At 44.1% G+C, this 23,302-nt stretch overlaps 1 protein-coding gene across 2 annotated transcripts in view; it reads right to left on the bottom strand.

The window, feature by feature from the left end:
- The window catches only part of OTOA (otoancorin), a 60,591-nt gene that overhangs the window by 36,775 nt on the left and 514 nt on the right, over positions 1-23,302 (bottom strand). Inside the window, exons 3-11 of one of the 2 annotated variants that reach the window (XM_057750138.1) lie at positions 23,231-23,261; positions 23,088-23,115; positions 21,318-21,405; positions 19,010-19,141; positions 15,451-15,686; positions 11,680-11,783; positions 8,080-8,180; positions 5,903-6,074; positions 2,471-2,616 (exon numbers count right to left, since the gene is read on the bottom strand). In XM_057750138.1, the coding sequence (XP_057606121.1) occupies positions 2,471-2,616; positions 5,903-6,074; positions 8,080-8,180; positions 11,680-11,783; positions 15,451-15,686; positions 19,010-19,141; positions 21,318-21,405; positions 23,088-23,115; positions 23,231-23,261 (1,038 nt within the window). The remainder of the gene's footprint in view (positions 1-2,470; positions 2,617-5,902; positions 6,075-8,079; positions 8,181-11,679; positions 11,784-15,450; positions 15,687-19,009; positions 19,142-21,317; positions 21,406-23,087; positions 23,116-23,230; positions 23,262-23,302) is intronic. The other variant, XM_057750139.1, reaches the window with a different exon arrangement.

The following is a 23,302-nucleotide window of genomic DNA, read 5'->3' as shown; positions in this document are numbered from 1 at the left end:
CATATGGCTGCTTTTCTTTCATGAAATATCCGGGGGTAGGGGGGCTGTCATAATGATATATAACCTATCTAAAAATAATTCTCAGCAGTAACAAGAGGACTTCTCTGGTTGCACAGTGGTTAAGAATCCACCTGCCAATGCAAGGGACACAGTTTCGAGCCCTGGTCCAGGAAGATCCCACATGCCACAGAGCAATTAAGCTCGTGTGCCACAACTACTGAGCCTGCGCTCTAGAACCCACAAGCCACAACTACTGAGCCTACGTGCCTAGAGCCCATGCTCTGCAACAAGAGAAGCCACTGCAATGAGAAGCTCGTGCACAGCAACAAAGAGTAGACCCCCCGCTCACTGCAACTAGAAGAAGCCCACGTGCAGCAACAAAGACCCAACACAGCCAAAAATTAATTAATTAATTAATTAATTAATACTTAATTTTAAAAAACAGTAACAAGAAAGTGAAAGTCTCCTGAAAATCCTACCTTAAAAAAATTACCATGATTAGTAATGGGGTGTATATGTTTCCAAAACTTCTTATGCCTTTATAAATAAACTGTGGTATGTAGTCTTTGCATAGTTGTAACATGAACAGAAGCGCAATTTTCTGTCTATATTTTTCATGTAAGATTATGTGATAGGTTTTCACATTTCTATGATCCGTTTAATTATTTTTGCAACACGCCTGTCTAGTTATAGTCAAGTGCGTTTCCCAACTGCTTCCAGTAAAGAAGGTGATAAACTCATCTATTGTAATGTGACCTCTGTACAAAAAAATGAGAAAGGTTCGTGTTTAACACCCGAATTTGCATGAACCATATATATTCATGTCAGATGAGTGTACGCAAGTGCTCTAAATGGCCACTGGGGGGCAGCAGAGTAAAGTGAAAGAAACAGCTGTCACAGCTCCTGGTTTTCCCCAAATTCAGCAGCTCCCCTTCCCTAGAGCTCAGCTTCCACATCCGCAAAAGGCCTAAAGCAGTGGTTCTCAGAGCGTGGTCCTTGACCTGGAATATTAGCATCACCTGGGAAGTTGTTAGAAATGCAGGTTCTCAGGCTCTGCCCCAGACCTCCTGAACCAGAGACTCTGGATGTGTGCATGTTATCAAGCTGTTTTTAACAAGCCCTCCAGGTTATTCTGATGCACCCTCAGGTATGAGAACTACTGACCTAGATGACCCAACGGGTTCTCTCATATCTAGTTGTATCTGACTTTCTTCTTGGTCACAGCTACCCCTGTGGCCTTAAAATACATTTATTTTCTTATTTTTGTTTGAGTTTGCTTGGGAAGGATTCTTTTCCTGGAAAACAAAAATATGCACTGACCAAGACAATGCCTACTAAGTCAAATGCCAAATGGGATTGAGGGTTTTGTGATGTGTGAAAAACTGCTGTGGAATTATAGATGATATTATCAAAAATTTCTTGAATCAATATTCATGGTCTCATGTCATCTTTTCAATTTAAAAAAATGAGAAAGTCTCAAAGAAGTGAGAGAAGCTGGGCAAAATTAAGACTTTAAGGGAAGAGGGGTTCCCTGGCGGCGCAGTGGTTGAGAATCCACCTGCCAATACACGGGGCACAGGTTCGAGCCCTGTTTCAGGAAGATCCCACAAGGTGTGGAGCAACTAAGCCCATGTGCCACAACTACTGAGCCTGTACCCCAGAGCCTGCGAGCCACAACTATTGAGCCCGTGTGCTGCAACTACTGAAGGCTGCGCACCTAGAGCCCGTGCTCCACAACAAAAGAAGCTACTGCAACGAGAAGCTTGCGCCACCACAAGGAAGAGTAGTACCCACTCTCTGCAACTAGAGAAAGCCCAGGCGCAGCAAAAAGACCCAACACAGCCAATAAATAAAAATAAATAATTTTTTTTAAAAAAGACTTTAAGGGAAGAAAGGAGAGATAGAGGAGGGGAGGGAAATGAGGCAGTCCCCATGTGCCTATTTGTCCAAAACCTTGGTCTAGGAGCTCAGTAAATACATTCTGTCCCAGTGCTCTCCACCGTGGCTGCATGGGAACCATCTGAGGCCACACCCCAGACCAATAACATGAGACTCTCTGGGCAGTGGAGCCTGGAGGAGGGGTGTGTCACTGGCACAGAACCAGGTTTGAGAACCACTGCCTTATCTCCTCCACTGCAGCTTCAACATCACCTGGAAGCTGTTAGAAATGCATAGTCTAGGGCCCCACCCAGACCTTACATCTGCATTTAAAATCCCCTAGCAACCTTACGCGTATTTAAGTTTGAGGTGGCCCCTCTGATTGAACTTTGATCTATTCAAGCTTTTCCTACAGTTTTTTGTTGTTTCTTCCCATTTTAAGCTCATGCCGGTGTTTGAGATACCACCTGCTGTGGCTGGACCTATATCTTGATTAACCCTACATGTTTTCTCTCAAAGGCCAGGCAAGACTGTTCTTCTCTGGCTAGTGAAAGTGAGGCCGAGGGTCCAGGGCCCTGCAGCCCTTCTGCACCTTCTGAACACCCGCCTGGAAGCCCCTCAGGTGGCTGCACTTGATCATCTGGTGAAGGAGGACTTGGGCCACTGCAGCGTCCAGCAGCTCCAGGTCATCGTAGAAACAAACCAGCAGCCCCAGCCTGTGTGAGAAGATACGGGATGCTGATGGAGGGCACAGAGCTGGAGGCCACAACCGCAGGCCCTCCCCAGTTAGCACCCAGAGGGTCGTGATCATAGCAGCTGCCACGTACCAGGTACTGTACTGAGTCCTTTGCCTGGATTATCTCATCACAACTCTGCAAGGTAGGTGCTCTCATTAGCCCCATTTCACAGAAGGGTAAACTGAGACTCAGAGAGATCAAGTGACTTGCCCAAGGCAAGTAGTGGTGCCGGGCTTTAAATCTAGATCCATCCAACTGTGCCACCTCTTCTCCTGCGACATTAAGGGGCACAAGGAAAGCATGGTGCTCAACTAGCCACAGAAAAAAAAAACTAATTTTCTACTCAGAGATAAGGGGTTTGTCCATCCTGAGGGATTCTCTGAGGCAGAGGTTTATTTCCAGGATGCTTTACAACCAACACCCCCAGATGATGAGACTTCAAAAGGAAAAAACGTCAGGAGGCAGAATAATGTAGGAGCAGAGATAGGATTTGAACCCTGCTCTAACCAGGAGCACTGCATCTAGTGGTTAAGAACACAGCTTCAGGCCAACTGGAGTTTGAAGTCCAGCTCTAGGAGACATCTGACCTCCAGCACACAGTTGTGCAGTGCACACTCTATACTGCTGTACAGGGTAGCCCTGCCTCTCTAAGCTTTTAAGGGAGAGGTTTCCTCTGTTCATCATAGCACATCGTAATAAGCATGATGAAGGAAGGACTGAGGAGTACTGTGAGAGTTAAATGAGAAGAGGCATACCAGCTGATTAGCATACTTCCTGGTGGATACTAAGCACATTTTCATTAATGGATACTCTTAGCGTTAGTATGAAATCTACATGACTTAGCATGGCTGGACCACCTGGTTGACCACGATCAGACACTGACACTCTCAGACATGTGCTCAGGAAAGCAACCAGGTGGTCAGGGAAAGGATTTGAAAGTGTGTCTGCAAAAATAAACTCAAAATGGATTGAAGACCTAAATGTAAGGCCAGACACTATAAAACTCCTAGAGGAAAACATAGGCAGAACACTCTATGACATACATCAAAGCAAGATCCTTTTGGACCCACCTCCTAGAATAATGGAAATAAAATCAAGAATAAACAAATGGGACCTAATGAAACAAAAGCTTTTGCACAGCAAAAGAAACCATAAACAAGACAAGAAGACAACCCTCAGAATGGGAGAAAATACTTGCCAATGAAGCAATGGACAAAGGATTAATCTCCAAAACATATAAGCATCTCATGCAGTTTAATACCAAAAAAGAAAATAACCCAATCCACAAATGGGCAGAAGACCTAAATAGACATCTCTCCAAAGAAGACATGCAGATGGCTAACAAACACATGAAAAGATGCTCAACATCACTCATCATTAGAGAAACGCAAGTCAAAGCCACAATGAGGTATCACCTCACACTGGTCAGAATGGCCATCATCAAAACATCTAGAAACAATAAATGTTGGAGAGGGTGTAGAGAAAAGGGAACCCTCCTGCACTGTTGATGGGAATGTAAGCTGGTACAGCCGCTATGGAAAACAGTTTGTAGGTTCCTCAAAAAACTAAAAATGGAACTATCATATGACCCAGCAATCCCACTACTGGGCATATACCCAGAGAAAACCATAATCCAAAAAGAAACATATACCATAATGTTCATTGCAGTACTATTTACAACAGCCAGGACATGGAAGCAACCTAAATGCCCATCAATAGATGAATAGATAAAGAAGATGTGGCACATATATACAATGGAATATTACTCAGCCATAAAAAGGAATGAAGTTGAGTTATTTCTAGTGAGGTGGATGGACCTAGAGACTGTCATACAGAGTGAAGTAAGCCAGAAAGAGAAAAACAAATACTGTATACTAACTCATATATATGGAATCTAAAAAAATGGTACTGATGAACCCAGTGACAGGGCAAGAATAAAGATGCAGATGTGGAGAATGGACCTGAGGACACGGGGTTGGGGGGTGGGGGCGAAGGGGAAGCTGGGACGAAGTAGCATAGACATAGATACACTACCAAATGTGAAATAGATAGCTAGTGGGAAGTTGCTGTATAACAAAGGGAGATCAACTTGATGATGGGTGATGACTTAGAGGGCCAGGACAGGGAGGGTGGGAGGGAGGGGATATGGGGATATATGTATAAATACAGCTGATTCACTTTGGTGTACCTCAAAAACTGGTACAAGAGTGTAAAGCAAATATATTCCAATAAAGAGCTTAAAAGAAAAAAAAAGTGTCTGATAAATAAAGAAGACTCAGAAGAAGTGAAGACTAAATATTAATAACCATGTTAAGAATAACTAATATTTCTTGAGCACTTACTATGTACAGATGTGCTTAATCCTTCCAAGGGTCTTAATGAGGTAGGCAGCTTATTATCTCCCCATTTTACAGATGGGGAAATGGAGGCCCAGAGAGGTGCAGTAACACGGCCAAGATCACACAACTTGTGAGTGGCAGAGCCAGGATTAAACCCAGGAAGTCTGGCTCCAGGTCCCACGCTGTTAATCACTAAGCTATTTTTTGTGTAACCATAAAAAAAAAAAAAAAAATGGGACCCATGCTAATGGGGGAAAATTACTAAGGATAGGGAAAGAAGGTGTAAGAGTTTTATGTGAGAACATTCTCGGCAACTGACTTTGAAAAATGTAAGGTCATGTGGTGACGTCAGAGGCACCACTGTGACAGTAAGGCCCTGCGAGATGGAGAGAAGATGGGTAAACAGTGCCCACCACCCCTCCCTACTGCACCCCCCCCCACCCCCGCAACATCCAACCCCTCTCTGGGGTCACCAGGTGCACAGCTCCTGGCCCTCCCCTGCTGGGAACAGTTCTGGGGGGTCATGTTACAATCACTAAATTCTAGAGCTGATCTCATCCCAGAGCTCCCCACCTGAGAGTCTAGATAACAAGGGATTCGCGAATATGAGACATTTCCAATACTCCACCCAACCTATTGGAAATTACACATTTACCTTGGAATGGATGGAGTACTGAGTATTTAAAATGTTCTATTTCCGTGCTCGGAGCTGGAATCTTAGCACTTGATAAGGTTGTATAAAATGACTGGCATATGGGAGATGCTTAAAAAGCATTTGCTTTCTTCCACACTTCATAACCTCTTTAAAGGGGTCCCTTTGGGGCAACACCTCCTGCACATGCACAGAGACATGGAACTATTCAAAGAGATGGACCAGCCACCTCCCTTCCCTCCCCAGGTCTTTTGCTGCTCAGAGGAAGCTGATGCTTAGATAGCCTCTTGGGAAACAGCTCCGAGGGCCCAGGGCCCACGCCCCTTGCCTGTGGATGGTAGAGGTATTCCTCATGTCAAAACTGGAGGAGCGGATCCTCTCCAGAAACGCCTGGGCCAGTCCAGGCGTGATGTCATACACCGTGTCCAGCTGCTTGGTGGCGTTGTCATAGCTGATAAACAGCCCAATCTGGTGGACAGAGACAGGAAGATCAGGGATGCGGGCTGCCGTGGCCCCGTGCAGCTCCGCCCTGGTGGTCTGTGCTGCGCCCCACCCCAGACACTTGGAGATGCCCATTTCTCATTTTCACTGATTTCTCCTTTTTTCCGTAATAGCTGATTACAAGATATTGAATATAGATCTCTGTGCTATACAGTAGGACGTTGAGGTTTATCTATTTTGCATATAATAGGTTGTATCTGCTAATCACAAACTCCTCACTTATCCCTCCCCCTCCTTTCCCCTTTGGTAACCATGTCATTGATTTCTTAATAGTCTGTAACTGCTGCTTCAGTTTCCCCTTCAATCCAACTGTTATTTAGGCAAGTTATTTTTTTTTTAACTATCTGAGCAGTTGAACTTTTTTAAAGCTAATATTTGCACATTTGTTTCCAGGTTTGCTTTATTGAAGTCAGAGAAAGTGGTCTACAAATTGTTTGTTTTGAGGAATCATAATTTTTTTAATAGATGAGTTGGTTTATAAATGACCCTCAGGTGATAAAAAAAAAAGTGTGTGTCCTCTTTGTAAGATACAAAGTTGAATATATGTATACAATATATAAGTAAATATATGTTTACATAATACACGACACACCTATATTATGAAAATGTATATAATATATTCAACTTTATTAAATATAGTGTTCAGATTCTTTCTATTCTTGTTCACTTTTCTTTCACTGAAGCCTCCTATGTTTTGATGCACTGTTCTTCTGCGCTTAAAGGTCTCGTGAAGTTGTCTCTCCCTCAAGAATACAAAGTGCCCTCTTACTGTTGGCACTGTGTCTTCACCTCCCTTCCCTACATTTGTAGAAGATGAGGAAATATTGCTGATGGCAACTGGATCTCAGAAATTCCCCGCCAGGGGCCGGGTTTCCTAAGAATTTAACCTCTATCGACTTCTTGAAATTCTCTCAACTTTTGGAGAGTGAAATGGAGGTTTAATCCATTTTTAACTGAGGGTTATAAAATCGAGAGACATTTGAAATATTCCCAGCCTCCCAAGTAAAATGCCTCCCCGGTTTCATAATAACCAGATATTGTTGGGTCAATGGGTCCTTGAACAAGCCAGTCATTTGATGCGAACATTTCTCTCACTGGCCAGGAGAAAGTTAGGGCACACAGGATAAAATCTGGTGGCAAGCCCCAAACTCTTTACGAATGCCTCCCTGTTGGCAGCATTCTTTGGAGGCTGCATTCTAGAATCATTCTGCCTAAGGGATTTTAGTGTCATCGGGCCAACACCAGAAGGAACACACCTGACCGGTGAGTTAAGTAAACTTGAACACGTACATTTCTCCACTGTGAACTCTAGCGTTAAAATCCAATCATCAAACGGGTTGAAGTAGCTATCAATACAAGTAGCCAAAAGTAGAAGTAGCTATTAGTCCACGTTGCTTTTTTTTTTTTTTTTTATACACATTTACTTTCTTTTTTTTTTTTTTTTTTTTTAATTAATTAATTTATTTATTTTTTTGGGGGGTACACCAGGTTCAATCATCCGTTTTTATACACATATCCCCATCTTCCCTCCCTTCCTTGACGCCCCCCCCCCCAAGCCCCCCCCACCCTCCCCGCCCCTCCACGTTGCTTTTGATTTGGGTTCGGTGCTTCCAAGGACCGGAAACTCTATAGCTATTGTCCTTGGCCTTCCTTGAGTACAAAAATACCCTTAAATGATTTTTGGTTCATAGCTGACATTTTTAGATCATGTTTTTTCACATCAGAGCAATCTTAGTGGTCCACAATTCTTTTTCTTTTCTTAGCTCTTTTACACTAGAACACAATCCAATGACTGACTGCTTAAGGCCTTATTCCAGGAGTTTTCTTTAGATGCTTAAGTTATATTGAGCTGAGATGGGTGTTCACTTTCCAGGGCACCTTGACCAGCTGGCTGAACCTGAGAGGTTTAGAATACACCTTACCCTCAGAAGTATTAGTGATGGGGACATGTAAATGTACTTTTCCAACTTACTTCTGCAGGACTAATTTTCGTGATTTCTTCAAAGGATAGGTGAACCATATATCTGCCCAAAATCCATAAGTTTTCTGCACTGACCCATGAAACAGAGTCATCTGCAAAAGATAAATCAGTGGATAAATAAGGAAATAATTAATAAAAGGCTGTGCACCAGTATATGATAGTCAAAAGCATCTTTGATGTCAGGACCCCCTTTTCACATTCATTAATTCATTCCACAGCCATTTTTGAGAGCCCCCTACTTATGAGATGCTACACTACACACAGGCGATGACAGATGTCCACCATTTGTTACTCAATAATGTGGTCCTTGGAACAACAGCCTCAGCATCACCTGGGAACTTGTTAGAAATGCAGATTATTTTTTAACACTTAAGTCCACAAAATATAGTTTTATTTTTAGTTTACTTAGTCACTAACTTGAGCTATTTATTTATTTATTGTTTTAATTTTTTTGGCTGTGTTGGGTCTTCATTGTTGCGCACAGGCTTCCTCTAGTTACAAGTGAAGGCTACTCTTCTCGTTGTGGTATGCGGGCTTATCATTGCAGTGGCTTCTCTTGTTGCAGAGCACAGGCTTCAGTAGTTGTGGCGCACGGGCTCAGCTGCTCCGAGGCCTTTGGGACCTTCCCGGACCAGGGATCGAACCCAGGTCCCCTGCACTGGCAGGCAGATTCTTAACCAGTGCGCCACCAGGCAAGTCCCACTAACTTGAAATATATTTGACTGTTTTATTACTACCAGTAACAATCCTTACCTTCCTTATTATCACCATGTACATGAGTCAAACCTTCCTCATTTGCACCCCAAATGGTCTCCAAATCTTTGCTCTCTTGGGCCCTTCTCATCAGCTACAATGCCTTTCCCCTAACGCTTCAGCTTCCAAACCCTACCTTAAAAATTGAGCTCAAATGTTTCCTCTTTCTTAAAGCCTTCCCTCATCTCCTCAGCCAGCAGTGATTTCTCCCTTCTCTGAATCCCCAGAGGACTCTCTCATCCTATTTAGGCATTTGAAATTCCCCATCAGCGAATGTCAGTGGGGCTTTCAGAACAATCACGGCCAGGATCCAACTTCAAGTTTCAGTGAACTAGAATATGCTGCCCTTGCCCCGAATCCTCCAGTAATAAAAGATTTACACAAAATACCATTACGCTGGTAGCATCTGGTGGGAAATGAAAAAAGCAGCGGAGCGTTTATAGGGTGCAATCAATCAGTCACCAAGAGCTGTTGCAGGAAGCCACTGGGCAATGGCTGATGCCCAGAGGAGATGGGGCACCAGCTGACACCTGGGCCAAGTCACAAGAACAAGAGGGTGCCTCCCCCAGCCCAGGAATCAGAGCTGTTTGGGTGAGCACAGGTAAACAACCCTGTGATCCTCTAGATGGGAACTCCAGATGCTTGACTTGGTTACCAGAAGAAAGGGTGGCCCTGGAAGGCTAGAGAATTCTGGGGGGAAACCACTAAATGCACCAAGAACCAAGCTGAGTTGTTCATTTTTTAATTAATTATTAAGCATGAACTGAATTTCTGCAGACCAGTGATCCCCAAGCTTGGGATATTTTTGACACCCAAAGTATTTCCAGCCACCTCAAGGAACTTCATGAAAAAAAAAAAGTTTAAAGTACAAATAGAATTCATTTTAATTCACTTTAATAATGAAACATCATAGAGGAGTTTTAGGAGAGTCTGTCTCCAATTAGATTCTGGCAACAAGGACTCAAGGGAAGTCTAGAGGCTGGGGGGTGAGTTGAGTGACTTTCTCAGGTCACACAGTGTGAGATTCAGTTTCCTGAAGGCCACAATTATGCATCAGGCCGAGGGAATTCTGCTGCGCGTGAAAGACATTGATGATTCCATTGTTTAGTGCTTCTTATATACAAATTTCAGAGCTGAATTCCAGGAAAAGGATTGATTGGCACTCCCTACACTTCAACCCCCCTGGCTTTCTCTGTGTCCCCCGCACACACGAGCTCATTCCCACCTCGGGGTCTTTGTATTCGCTGCTTCCCCTGCATGGAATATTCTTCCTCCAGAGCCTCCCACAAATTTTCTCCACCTCCCATGATTCCATTTCTCATCAAATGTCACCTGCCCAGAGAGCTCTTCTCTGCCTCCTTAGTCCAGCGGTCAGAAACTACAGCCCGTGGGCCAAACGCAGCCCAACACCTGTTTTTGTACAGCCTTCGAGCTTGGTTTTTACATTTTTTGATGATTGAGGGAAAATCAAAAGAAGAAGAATATTTCATGACACATGTAAATTACATGACATTCAGACGTCAGCGTCTATAAAGAAGGTTTTCTTGGGACACAGCCACACCTGTTTATCTGCTGTCTAGGGCTGCTTTTGTGCTACAACATCAGGGCCGGTAGGGCCACAAAGCCTAAAAATTTACTCTGGCCCTTTACAGAAAATATTTGCCAAGCCCCTGTTCTAGTCTAAAGCAGTAACGCTCTCCACATGGTTGATCCATTTCATTTTCTGCAGAGCAGCATCCGTGTCTCTCTCTCTCTCACTTCTTTTTACTTACTTGCTTACAAGTTTTCTTTCTTCTCTCCCACAATAAAATGATAGCTCCCAGAGAACAAAGACTTGGTCCTCTTTTCCTTTGTACCTCCAGTAGCTGACATATAGTAGGCTCTTTTTAGGTGTTTAAAACGTTTATTCTCTTTACATTACTAACATTAAAGATTTAATAAGTTGAAGCTACCTGTGAAATTGTTCACGTTACTAATCTATATAGCCATTCTTTTCTCTATCCTTTTTTTGCAATGGTAGTAAAATACACTAACATAAAATTCACCATCGTAACCACTTTTCAGTATACAGCTCAGTGGCATTAAGTGCATTCACTCTGTCGTGCAATCAGCACCACCATCCATTTCCAGAACTTTCTCATCTTGCAAAACTGAAATTCTGTGCTCATTCAATAGTAATGCCCCATTTCTTCCTCTCTCTGGCCCCTGACAACCACCACTCTACCTTCTGTCTCTATGAATTTGACTACTCTAAGAAATAGTAGATTTTTAATAAACATCTGTCAAAAAAATTAATCCTGACCTATTTCTGCTTCAGTTGCAGGAAGCTTAGCACTACATCTCTGTGCTTTACTGCCTACATTTTCTTTAAAAAAAAAAAGAAAAAAAAACCTATCTCATCCCACTTTGATACAGATTTTGAACTTGTAACCTTATTCTAAAAGTTTTCATTGAGGGACTTCCCTGGTGGTCCAGTGGTTAAGACTCCGAGCTTTTCACTGCAGGGTTGGATCCCTGGAAACTAAGATCCCGCGTGCCACACGGCGCAGCAAAAGTCTCCATCGAATCTAAGTCGCCATCATTATTTACATTCCACTGCAAAACTAAACTTGGACACGCCCTTGGCTGTAAGATACAGATGACCCTGACTTCAGAGACCTCAGCATGTGAAAAATGCATCGATGAAACGGGGTATGTGTTTTTTCCATAAACCACATCAAATCCTTTTTGGAAGTTGAAGGAGCTAAAAGTCTTAAGTGACAATGAAATTGAATCCCTGTCTTCACAGATGAAGCATCACCCCCTAAAAAGCATTCCCACCCCAAAGCCTGGGCTCACCAGTGACATTGGAGGATGTCTGCAAAATCCCGGTCATCCAGGAGTAGAGAGCCCTCTGGGAGTGGGCCGAGGTTTGGTCGTAGAGATCTTTGAACACCGCAGATCTAAATGACATAAACATGGGTGTCGACTAAGGAATGAACAGATGAAGGCCTTCAGGCAGGGTCCACACAGCAAATGTACACAAAGCTGTCTTTGGTTAAAAGCCCTTCCCACTCCCTCGATATATGTAGGTATTTTTCCCATTTCTCCTCGTTCCATCACAGTTAAATACCTTCCAAAGAGTGGTCACTTTCTCACCACTTGGTCACTTTTTGGGGGGGGGGGGGAGGGTAACAGTTTTATTCAGATGTAACTGATTTACCATACAACTTGCCCATTTAAAGTTTACAAATCTGTGGCTTTCAGTATATTCACAGACTTGTGCAACCATCACCACAATCAATTTTAAAACCCTTTAAGTACCTCAAAAAGAAACCCCATACCCTTCGGCTATCACCCCTGAACCTCCAGTCATCCCAACTCCTAGAAACCACCAGTCCACTTTCTGTCTCTATAGATTTGCCCCTTCTGGGTATTTCAGACAATCATATAATATGTCATCTTTGTGTCTGGCCTCTTTCACTTGGCATGATGTTTTTAAGGTTCATACATGTTGGAACATGTATCAGTATTTCTTTTTTTTTATGGCCAAATGCTATTTCATTGTACAAAGATACCACATTTTGTTTACCTGTTCATCAGTTGGTGGACACTTGGGATGTTTTTGTCTATTATGAATAATGCTGCTGTAAACATTCATGTACAAGTGTTTGTGTGACATTTGTTTCATTTTTCTTGGGTACAGACCCAGGAGTGGAATTGCTGAGTTAAATAGCAAAGCTATGCTTAGCCTTTTGAGAAACTCCAGACTATTTTCTCAAGTAGCTGTACCATTTTACCTTCTCACCAACAGTGTCTGAGGGTTCTGATTTCTCCACGTCCTTGTCAACTCTTGTTATTATCTGACATTTTGATTACAGACACCCTGCTGGGTGCAAAGTGTCTTGGTCACTTTTTTTTTAATTAATTATTGATTGATTGATTTGGCTATGTTTGGTCTTCGTTGCTGCACGCAGGCTTTCTCTAGTTGTGGTGAGTGGGGGCTGCTCTTCGTTGTGGTGCACAGGCTTCTCATGGTGGTGGCTTCTCTTGTCGCAGAGCACAGGCTCTACGTGTGTGGGCTTCAGTAGTTGTGGCACGTGGGCTCAGCAGTTGTGGCTTGCGAGCTCTAGAGCGCAGGCTCAGTAGTTATGGCGCACAGGCTTAGTTGCTCCACAGCATGTGGGATCTTCCCGGCCCAGGGCTTGAACCTGTGTCCCCTGCATTGGCAGGCAGATTCTTAACCACTGCACCACCAGGGAAGTCCCCTGTCTTGGTCACTTTTTAAGCCACCGGCATCTGGTGTCTTCATCGCCACACCACTCCTTGTGGCTCAAGTCCCGAATGACCTCCTTGTCACCATACCCAGCAGTCCCATTTGGTCCAAATATGACTTAACCTTTCACGGCATTTGGTATACTGATCACCCCTCCAGTTCATACCCTGCAAAACAGCTGAGTCTCCTCGTCCTGGAAGACTTCCCTCACCTCCAGCCACCACCACTGAAAATCAACTCACCAAAAGACCAATTGGCCAACTTTTCTAAGCTTAAAGTTTATCCTCACCACTCTTCCAGTCATTTCATATGTGAAGAGGCAAACTTTCCCTAAAATCTGTCTTAATAACTTTTTGCTCTTTCTTTTCTTCTCCTCTTCGCTTCCTTTCTCCTCCTCCTTCTCATTTTTTTCCTTTCTCCTCTTCTTCTGGTTCTTCTTCCTCTTCCTCTTCCTCTCTCTTTCTGTCTCTCGCTTTTTTGGGTTGTTGTGTTGTTTTTCACAACAGCACAGTAGGTGAAAGGGACCGGAGAGAGAGAGAATTATGAAAAAAGTGGTAAACATCATTTAAGGGAAGGCTTGCCCATTTGTAAAAATGCTGGCTCTATGATTCCCTCACAATCTCACCTACGGCAAGTTATTCAATCTCTCTGTGCCTCAGTTTCCTCATCTGAACAATGGGGATGGGGTTAAGAACATCACCCTCACAAGGAGAAGGGCATGGCAGGGTGGAGTCGGAAAAGGGCAAAACTGAGGTTCAGAAGAACTGGCTTGAGTTTAGATAAGTCAAGCCCCATGGGGTCACTTCAAGGGATGCTGTCCCCTCTTTGGGCTTCAGTTTCTTCATCTGTGAAAGAAGAGGTTGGATTAAATAAAGTTCATCAGGAAGTGGGAAACGGGGGCATATTCTGGACTGCCCACTCACGATGAGAATCTGGATCCAGGCTATGTTATATCTGTACTGTTCTGTTGTCTTTCTCTCTGTAAAGCTCGTAACCTTTTCCCAGGCCCTCAGTCAGGGTTTATATAAAGTTTTTGTGCTGGACATCTGTGAGTTTTGACTGTCAAGTATCCGTCCCCATCCTTGTCATAACAGCACCTCAATTTTCCTTGGAGAAATGACACCTCTCCCACTCTTGATCCATGTTGTTTGGGTGGGACTGTGACCCACATCTAAGCCATTCAGCCTACAAGATCCCACTGGCCACAGTGATTGGCTCAAGAATGGACACATGGAGACTTCTCCGACAGTCCAGGGGTTGGGACTCTGTGCTTCCACTGCAGGTGGCATGGGTTCGATCCCTGGTTGGGGAACTAAGATCCAACATGCCGAGTGGCGTGGCCAAGAAAAAAAAAAAAAAGAAGGGCGCGTGACCCGGTCTGGGCCAATGAGAATCAGGTCTAGGACTCTGCTTGGAACTGTTGGAAAAGTCCTCTGGACCAGGCACTCTGAGGAGGGGACCCGGAACTGCCCACGCTCCCTGGTGGAAAGAGCACACCTGGGAGCGAGGCCAACACAGAGGAGGGCAGAGCTGAGAGACAAAAAGCCAGAGATGTTCCTAGTGGCGTAACTTGAGCTTCTGGATCCAACTGTGTTCCGTCAATCCTGCTGACTCTAAGGAGAAAGTCTCAGTTTAGTGCTAGAGAGTCTTCAACATGCACGCAGCTCCTTTTTTAACCAAGAGAACAGGTCCCAGGCTCAGAGCAACATATCTAGCTAGGATTTAATGGTTTGTTTTGTTTTGTTTTTTCATTGTATTTATTTTTATGATTACCTAAGACAAATGATACTGGTTTCCCATTTATAATAATTTTATACTGTATATACTTTTAAAATTTTATTTACTTATTTTTATTGACCTATAGTTGCTTTACAATGTTGTGTTAGTTTTAGGTGTACAGCGAAGTGATTCAGGTATACATACATATATATCTATCTTTTTCAGATTCTTTTCCCTTATGGGTTGTTACAAAATATTTAGTATAGTACCCTGTGCTATACGGTAGGTCCTTGTTGGTTATCTTTTTTATATACAGTGGTGCGTATCATATTTACTTTTAAAATTTACTTTTAAATATATATTTTTAAATAAATAGAATGAATCACTATTCTTTTAAAAAAACATGAAGTAAATAATAATACAGGTGGTATATAGGTATGGCAAAAATTATGATGATACCCGAATGACTAAAATTTGGGAGACTGCTTTCATCAAACCATCTCTAAACGGACCTCGAATACTGACCTGTCCCCGCCTGCCTCCTCCCTTCCCTCAGGCCTTACCTCCCTGACTTCTCAGGACAGACTCTAAGGGGCGGAGGGTGGAGTCAGAAGGTGGGGGAGGGGAACACTCACAGGTTCCTGAAGGCGTCCTCACGCAGGTCCCGGGGGAGCCTCTCGGTGATGTCCGGCTGGAGAAAGCGGCCTGAGGAGCCCCTCAACACCCTGCCCAGGATCTCCACACACTCCAGGGGGTTCAGCACCTGGAAGCACCTCTCCAGTGTGATGAGGAACAGGCTGCGGTTCACACCCGGGCTCTGCAAGGCTTGTTTCCGAATCTCTCCCAAGTCAACAACGATGTCGTCCAGCTCCTAAGGCAATGATAGAAGTTAGGGTTGTCTTGGACTTCCTGGTGGCACAGTGGTTAAGAATCCACCTGCTTATGTAGGGGACAAGGGTTCGAACCCTGGTCTGGGACGATCCCACATGCCGCGGAGCAGCTAAGCCCATGTGCCACAACTACTGAGCCTGCTGTCTAGAGCTTGCAAGCCACAACTATTGAGCCCATGTGCCACAACTACTGAAGCCTGCACACCTAGAGTCTATGCCCCACAACAAACAAAGCCACTGCACTGAGAAGCCCACGCACCACAACAAAGAGTAGCCCCCCTCACCGCAACTAGAGAAAGCCTGCACAGCAACAAAGACCCAATGCAGCCAATAAATAAATATATAAATTTATTAAAAAAAAAAAAGAACAAGTTAGGATTGTCTTGAGAGCTGCCTCTCGAAACCCTGGAAGGGACCAAACTTAGCAGCAGGGGTGAAATTCGGGACCGCTATTAAATACCATGCTGCTATGTCAAATCTTCTACACCTTTCCATCGCCTACAGAACAAAGTCAAGGCCTTCACCTGCTTCACCCACACTAGGCACCTTGTCATTCTCCAGATACACCATGACCGTCACACCTCAGGCCCTTGCTCTAGCTGGCATCCCCTCCCCACCTCCTTCTCCCAGAGAAATCCAGCTGAACCTTTAAGGCTAAGCTCAGTTGTCATTTCACTGGTGAAGTCTTCTCTGAGGTCCTACTTAAGTCATATCAAATCTCCCTCCACTCTGGGCTTCCCTCGGCATCTTGAACCAAACTCCATGATGCCTGAGAGATGCTTATGGGCCTGTCTTTCCTCCAAGCCAGTGGACCTCAATCCTGGCTGCACATCAGAACCACTAGGGAGGTAAACCCCACCCCCATATAGAGTCTAGTTTAATTGGTCTCTAGTTGAGCCCTGGCATCTGATTCCACTGTGTAGCTGAGGCTGAGCCAGGAAAGTGCTGAGGCCCAAGCCATGTGCCTAGTGGGATGCCTGGTACCTAGAAGACAGTGAGAATAGCCTGTTAGAATGAATAAATGAATGAATCTTTTGAACCACAGACCCCAGGAATGCTGACACCGTGTGGGCACAGTCAGACTGGACATGACTCTGTCCTTCACCCAACACACCCTCCAAAAATAACAACCACAACTTACTGAGCATGGACTACCCTCCAGGCACTGTGCCAAGCATGGAGCAAGCAGGCATCATCTCCTGTAATTCTCACTACAGTCCTAGAGATTAACCCCCATAGGTCTGAGGGTCAGACATTCCTGGGTTCAAATCCCAGGCCCTCCACTTACATGTGCGTGTCCTTGAGCAAATCACTTATCTTTTTTAAGCCTCAGTTTCTTCCTCTTAAATGAAGATAAAATCAGTGCCTACCTCTTAGATTTATATAAGAACTGAAGGAGATACTGAATGGAGAGTGCCCGGTACCTACTGAACACTCAGCAAACATTATATGCTATAATTAACTCAGTATTACAGGTGACAAGAACAAAAGACAGACTAGATAACCAGCCCAAACCTGCATGGAGCTGGATCTGAAACAAGTGTACTGAGTCTAAGCCCACACCTCTAACCACGCCCGTGTGTTTCCTAACTTCCGTCATTCCCGGTCGGGGCCAAACAGTGCAGTGGCTAAGAGTAACTTAGGGGGTCTTGGGCAGGGGTCTGCGGATGGTATTAGGGCATCTGTGAACACTGGGGGAGAAAACACGTCCTCCTTTCCACTGCCACGGAACTGGTCCCTGGCATCTCCTTCAGGAATGGACGTAGGCAGCAAGCCAACAGCGTGGCAGCAGAACCTTTGGTGTGTCATCACTTGAAATCACAAACACTTTCATAACTCACTACCATTGCTGCAAAAGTCTTGAAATCTCGCTTTCATGCAACACTTCCCCCAAATTACAGGAACTATTAGACCTGCCGCTAAATCTTGTTACTGGATGTATTAAAGAAGCACATAAATTACTGTACCCTAACTCTGTCTTATGTATTTTGATAAACGTTTTTCAATAGAATCAGCTTCCTTTGTCATCCTTTGTATTCATTTTATAGATCTTAACACATTATTCTGAGAAGGAGGCCACGGGCTTCACCAGATGCCAAAGGGCTCACAGCTGGAGTCAAGAGCCCAGGTTCCTACCTCCGATTTGCTACTTTCAAGCTGTGTAACCCAAAGTTACTTACTCAACCTCTCCAAGCCTGTTTCCTCATCTGAATATTGAAATGGTAAGATTCCATTATTCTTATTTCAGAATGTCCTGGAGACAATTCAATAGGTCCAGGCTGGTTAACCCTTAGAACGGTGTTGGCAGATCCGGCCCACAGGTCAGATCCGGCCCACTGCCTGACTTTGTAAATACAATTTAACTGGCACACACCCACACCCATTCATTGACCTGCCCACCACAGCTGCTTTGATGCTACAACCACGGAGTTGAATAGTTGTGACAGAGACTGTACGGCCTGCAAAGCCTGAAAATCTACTCTCAGGCCCTTTACAGAAACAACTTGCTGAGCACTCCCTCAGAAGAATACCTGACACACAGTACACCCTCAATAAACATTGATCAGTATCACTTTCAAAGACCACCATCCTCATGTTTGCCATATTTTTGCATTGCCTTTACGATTATGTAGTTCATATTTTTACTTTAAACTGACTATTTTTAAAATTTAAATTCATTTCAAAAGGCAACATTACATCTCCACCAAACTCAGTGTTGATGTGTACTTTAATAATAGACATTAAAACAAATGTATGATTATTAAAATATTTAAATGGTTCAATTCCCTTTGGAAAACCCAGTCCACACTCAACTATCTCCGGAAAGAAAAAAAAAAAAAAAAAACCCTCTAAACCTCTCCTTTCTGATTCCAAAAATTCTCTGGGTCTCAGAGGCCTTGCTTTGCTCTTACATCACCAACCTCATCTTGTGGAAATTATCTGTTTCTGGTTTTTGTCTCCTGTTGACCCTAAGCTCCTTGAGGTCAGAGACAGTCTTTCATCTCTGAATCCAGTGACCCCTGGTGCATAGTAATCATTGGTGGATGTTTACAAAGCCAAACTAATGGGGCTGCTCAGTACCCCCCATTTCTTAGCACTCATAAGAGTATGACTTATAAGGCTCTTCATTTGAACTTCAGAGAAAGTAGGAGAGAAAACCTAGGTCCCAGGGAGTTTGCAGAAGAAGGAGGGAGGAAAAGATAAAGAAGGGCCCAGGCCTGAGTGAGGCTCAGTTCCATTCAGCTCGACAAACACCAAATGGCCCTGGACTTCCTCTGCTCCCTGGTTGCCAAGAAAGCCTCACCAAGCGGTCCTTCTTGTCTTCTAAGAGACATTTCATGGCGGTGCGGAATTGCTGGGCATCCGTTCCCCTCAGGTCCTCCAGCAACTTCTGGGGCTGGTACAAACGCTCTTCCAGGTGGTTTTCCATGGCTGCCTGGATATGCAATATTGGGAGAGATGATGAGGACAGGACAGGAGCATGTGGCCAGCACCACGGCCAGCAGCCCAGCCAAGCCACCTAATTCCCTGCAGAGACCGCAAGTTGGCAGCCTGCACACGTTTGGTTGTGTTGGCTCTGAAATTTTTTATGAGCTGCTACCATGTAAAATTCAGGGAATGCCTCACAAGAATCCAAATGTCCAACTTCTCTTGGAAACCACAAAGACGTGGCAACGCTGGGCACACAACCCCTTCTGCGTAATAATAACAGATCGAGGGGCAGCCTGTCATTACTGTCTTACCCTTCCTGCTCACCACCCTCTAGGTAGCTGATTTCCCCATGGCCTGCCTGGTCCCTGCAGGTGATTGAGGTTTCAAGCCCAGAGCAGCTGGCCTCTACCCCGAAAGTTTACGATGCCCAGATGGGCGCTGCTCAAACCCTCTCGCATGCTCCAAGCCCCCAGCACAGGAGTAACATTCAGGCAGCATGGACTCCCCCAGGCACCCCCTCCAGGGTGAGGAGCAGAGGCCAGCGGCTTCTCCTGAAAGAGATTTCCTCTGCTATCTGAGGGATTCTTTTCTAAACCTTCCTTAAATAGAGGTGCTCTAGAAAGGCAGCACAGTGTCACGTCGTGGACAAAAGATGAGCTCTAGGACTTCCTAGGTGGCGCAGTGGTAAATAATCCGCCTGCCAAGGCAGGAGACATGGGGTCGAGCCCTGCTCTGGGAAGATTCCACATGCCACGGAGCAACGAAGCCCGTGCACCATAAAAAAAAAAAAAAAAAAAAAAAAAAAAAAAAAGATGAGCTCTAGAACCAGACAATCCTGTGCAAATCCCCACTTACTAGCTGTGTGGCCTTGGGCACGTTCCGGAACTAGGATTGCTAGATAAAATACAAGATGCCCAGTTAAATTTGAATTGCAGGTAAACAACGAATAATTTTTTAGCACAGGTATATCCCAAATATTGCATGGGACATACTTATGCTAAAAAATGTATTCGTTGATCATCTGCAAGTCAAAAATTTTTTTAAAGATTTATTTTATTATTTTAAAGATTGATTTTATTTTTGGCTGCATCGGGGCTTTGTTGCTGCGCACAGGCTTTCTCTAGTTGTGGTGAGCGAGGACTATTCTTCATTGCAGTGCACAGGCTTCTCATTGCACTGGCTTCTCTTGTTTTGGAGCATGGGCTCTAGTAGTTGCAGCATGTAGGCTCAGTAGTTGTGGCTCACGAGCTTAGTTGTTCTGCGGCATGTGGGATCTTCTTGGCCCAGGGATTGAATTCTGAAAGAACGCTCCCTCGATTTTCTGTGCTATTCACAGTATATTGGTAAAGGCACAACATAATGCCCTGGGCTACTGATTACACTGATGAGGCACGTGCCGGCCAATCACCACAGTCCCCACCACGCCCTATTGTTCCCTAAGGCAAATATCCATTGCCATCCATTTACACGTTTGTGCTATTGTTTTTCTTACAGCAGAGTTAAAAGAGAAGAAAAATATTTCTTGGACCCATGATGGAGAGACTGATAATTATACCCAGAGATCCACTGTCTTGTAATTATTTTAGCAACAGAATCTCACAAGTTTTAGCCTGGTACATGGCCTCTCATCTTACTCTTCTGCAGTAAGATATGACAGTGGACTTGAGCAGGGGCAAGTGAGTAACTTGCAGGTCACATCCTTAAAGAGAACCTGCTCACCCTTCACTTCCTCTTCCCCACTTCACCCTCTCCAGGCTAGAGAATGGATGTGCTGTTTCAATCACGTGGACCACAACTCCTCAGACAATGACAAAGCGACGAGACAGAAGGAACCTGCGCCCCTCGATGGCCTTCTGAAGTAGGACTGTCTCTCATCTCTGGGCCTGGACTATTACATGAGATAGAAATAAACTAAATTGTTTGAGATGCTGTAATCTGTGGTCCCTTTGTTACAGCAGCTTAGCCTATACTCTAATACACCATGTCTCCATCAAAAGTGGAAAAATGAAAGACAAAGGAGCTTGCATCATGTTTCAAAAAAAAAGCTGGGCAGAACATGCTTCTTTGTGGAAGTGAAGATGAGCTCACCAGCTAGCCCACTTCTCCAACTGACCTGGCCCCTGAGTTCACAACCCCTGAGCACTGAGAGGGGAACGTAGGGATGGGTCTCGGATACACACCTGCAGGCTGGGGATGGTGAAGGCCACGTTCCGTGAATTCAGATAGGCCAGGACTCTGTGGGACAGGTCTGCCGTCCACACGTGTGAGCTTCAGTCGAAGACAGACAGGAGAAGGTCATGATGACAGATTCCCCTGGGATGAGCGGTTCCCCTACTAGCTGAGTGCTCAGGGGACTGAGGTGGTGAGAATGGGCCGGGATGCTAGGAACTTTGTGCTTGGAGGTAGGAGACATGTTACCTTGGCACAGCATGGGGGGAGTTTCCAATTCTAGGAATCCTCCCAGATACCAGTCTCGCGGAAACAATGATCAATTTAGGAGCTGTGTGCTATATTCTCAATCCTAGAACAATCCACTCAGATTAACAACCCAAACAGATTGACTTGGAAAGGTGTCCTGACTACATTAAGTTTAAAAAACAGATGTTTGACCTTCTATGTGCAAATCTTGAATGACAGAAATTACTCTTATTTCAAAGGATAGAAAATAGAAGACAGGACTAAAGGTTGAGTTGTTAATGTTTTGTCTGCAGAGGAAAAAAAAAAAAAACAGATGCTTGTGTATACCATGAGAGGCTGGAATAGCACCGTGAGCACTGTCGGCTCAAAACCTGGATGTGAATCCTGGCTCTACCACTGAACTGTACGGCCTGAGGCAGTTTTCTGAATTTTCCAGTGCCTTGGTTTCCCTTTCTATCTAATATCGTTAACTACTGTGAGAATTAAATTTGTTCACACATGTAAAGTGCTTAAAACATTTCCCAACACATAAAAAATGCACAGCTTCACTCATAACAGCCAAACATTGGAAATAAATGTCCAACAACAGATGAAATGTTAAACAGATGGCATACGCAGTCAATAGAAAGCCACTTGTTCAGAAAAAGGGAATGAGTTGAACTTTCGTTTCCAGCTGTGATGGAGCAATTGGCAGTAGATAAATCCTCTTGCCTTAAACAATTAGGAGGCCTTTTAAAATTACATTTGATAGACAGATGATAGATGATAGATTGATGATAGATAGATAGGTAGATAGATAGATAGATAGATAGATAGATAGATAGATAGATGATAGACAGATAAAAAGGATAAAAATTTCAGGCTGAAAGAATATATCCAAAACTATCAACTGGAGTTACCTTAGGGAAAAGAGTGTTTATGGGAATCTTTCACTTTAATATAATTGAGCGCTTCTGTCATGGGGCTCCACGGCTCCTATTTCTCCATCATAGTACTTGTTATATTAGAATTATCTGTTAATATTTGTCTTCCCACAAGACTATCTAGTGCCCTGTTCCACATCCCTGGTACCCGACACCAGCCTGTACGTAGTATTTAAAGTGACCGTGAGAGCAAACTGACAGCGAGCCCTGGAGCTGGGCTGCTGGATACACACCCCAGCTCCACCACTTCCCAGCTGTTGACCTTAAATCACCTCCCTGGGCCTCAGTTTCATTACTGTGCCCAATGGGATAACAATAGGACCTACTTAGGTCGGGGGGAGCTGGAGGCTTGTGAGGATTACATGTGTTTCTATGCATAAAGCACTTAGGACAGTACCTGCTACATAGTAAATGTTAGCTCTTGTGCTAGAGCAGAGGGCGATGAAATTGTGTGGAACGTGGAACAAATGTATCTGTTTTAAAACACTTGTGAATTGGGTGATACTTTTCATAATGAGTACATATTACTTTTTATAGTCAAGAGAATTTCGCTAAGAATTTTATTAAAAATCTATTCCATCCCTTCCCCTCCCCTTTAGGATGAGTTACCTTTGAAACTGTATGAGATCCAGCAATGCTACAATGGAAACAAAATGAAAAGACAACTTAAAAAGGAATCATTGCAGAGAGATCACAGGCACATCCTGTTTGAAAATCTTAGAAGCAACAAGCAGGCACAGTGGAGACCTTACCATTCAGGTAGCTTCCATCTATTATTTCTTCCTAAAAGGCAAAGAGATAACGTCAAGTATAAAACATCCAAA

This window comes from Hippopotamus amphibius, chromosome 9 (genome assembly GCF_030028045.1).
Source record: "Hippopotamus amphibius kiboko isolate mHipAmp2 chromosome 9, mHipAmp2.hap2, whole genome shotgun sequence".
Lineage (NCBI taxonomy): Eukaryota > Metazoa > Chordata > Mammalia > Artiodactyla > Hippopotamidae > Hippopotamus > Hippopotamus amphibius.
Note: the sequence above shows the minus strand (reverse complement) of the source record. Positions and strands in the feature narration are given on the sequence as shown.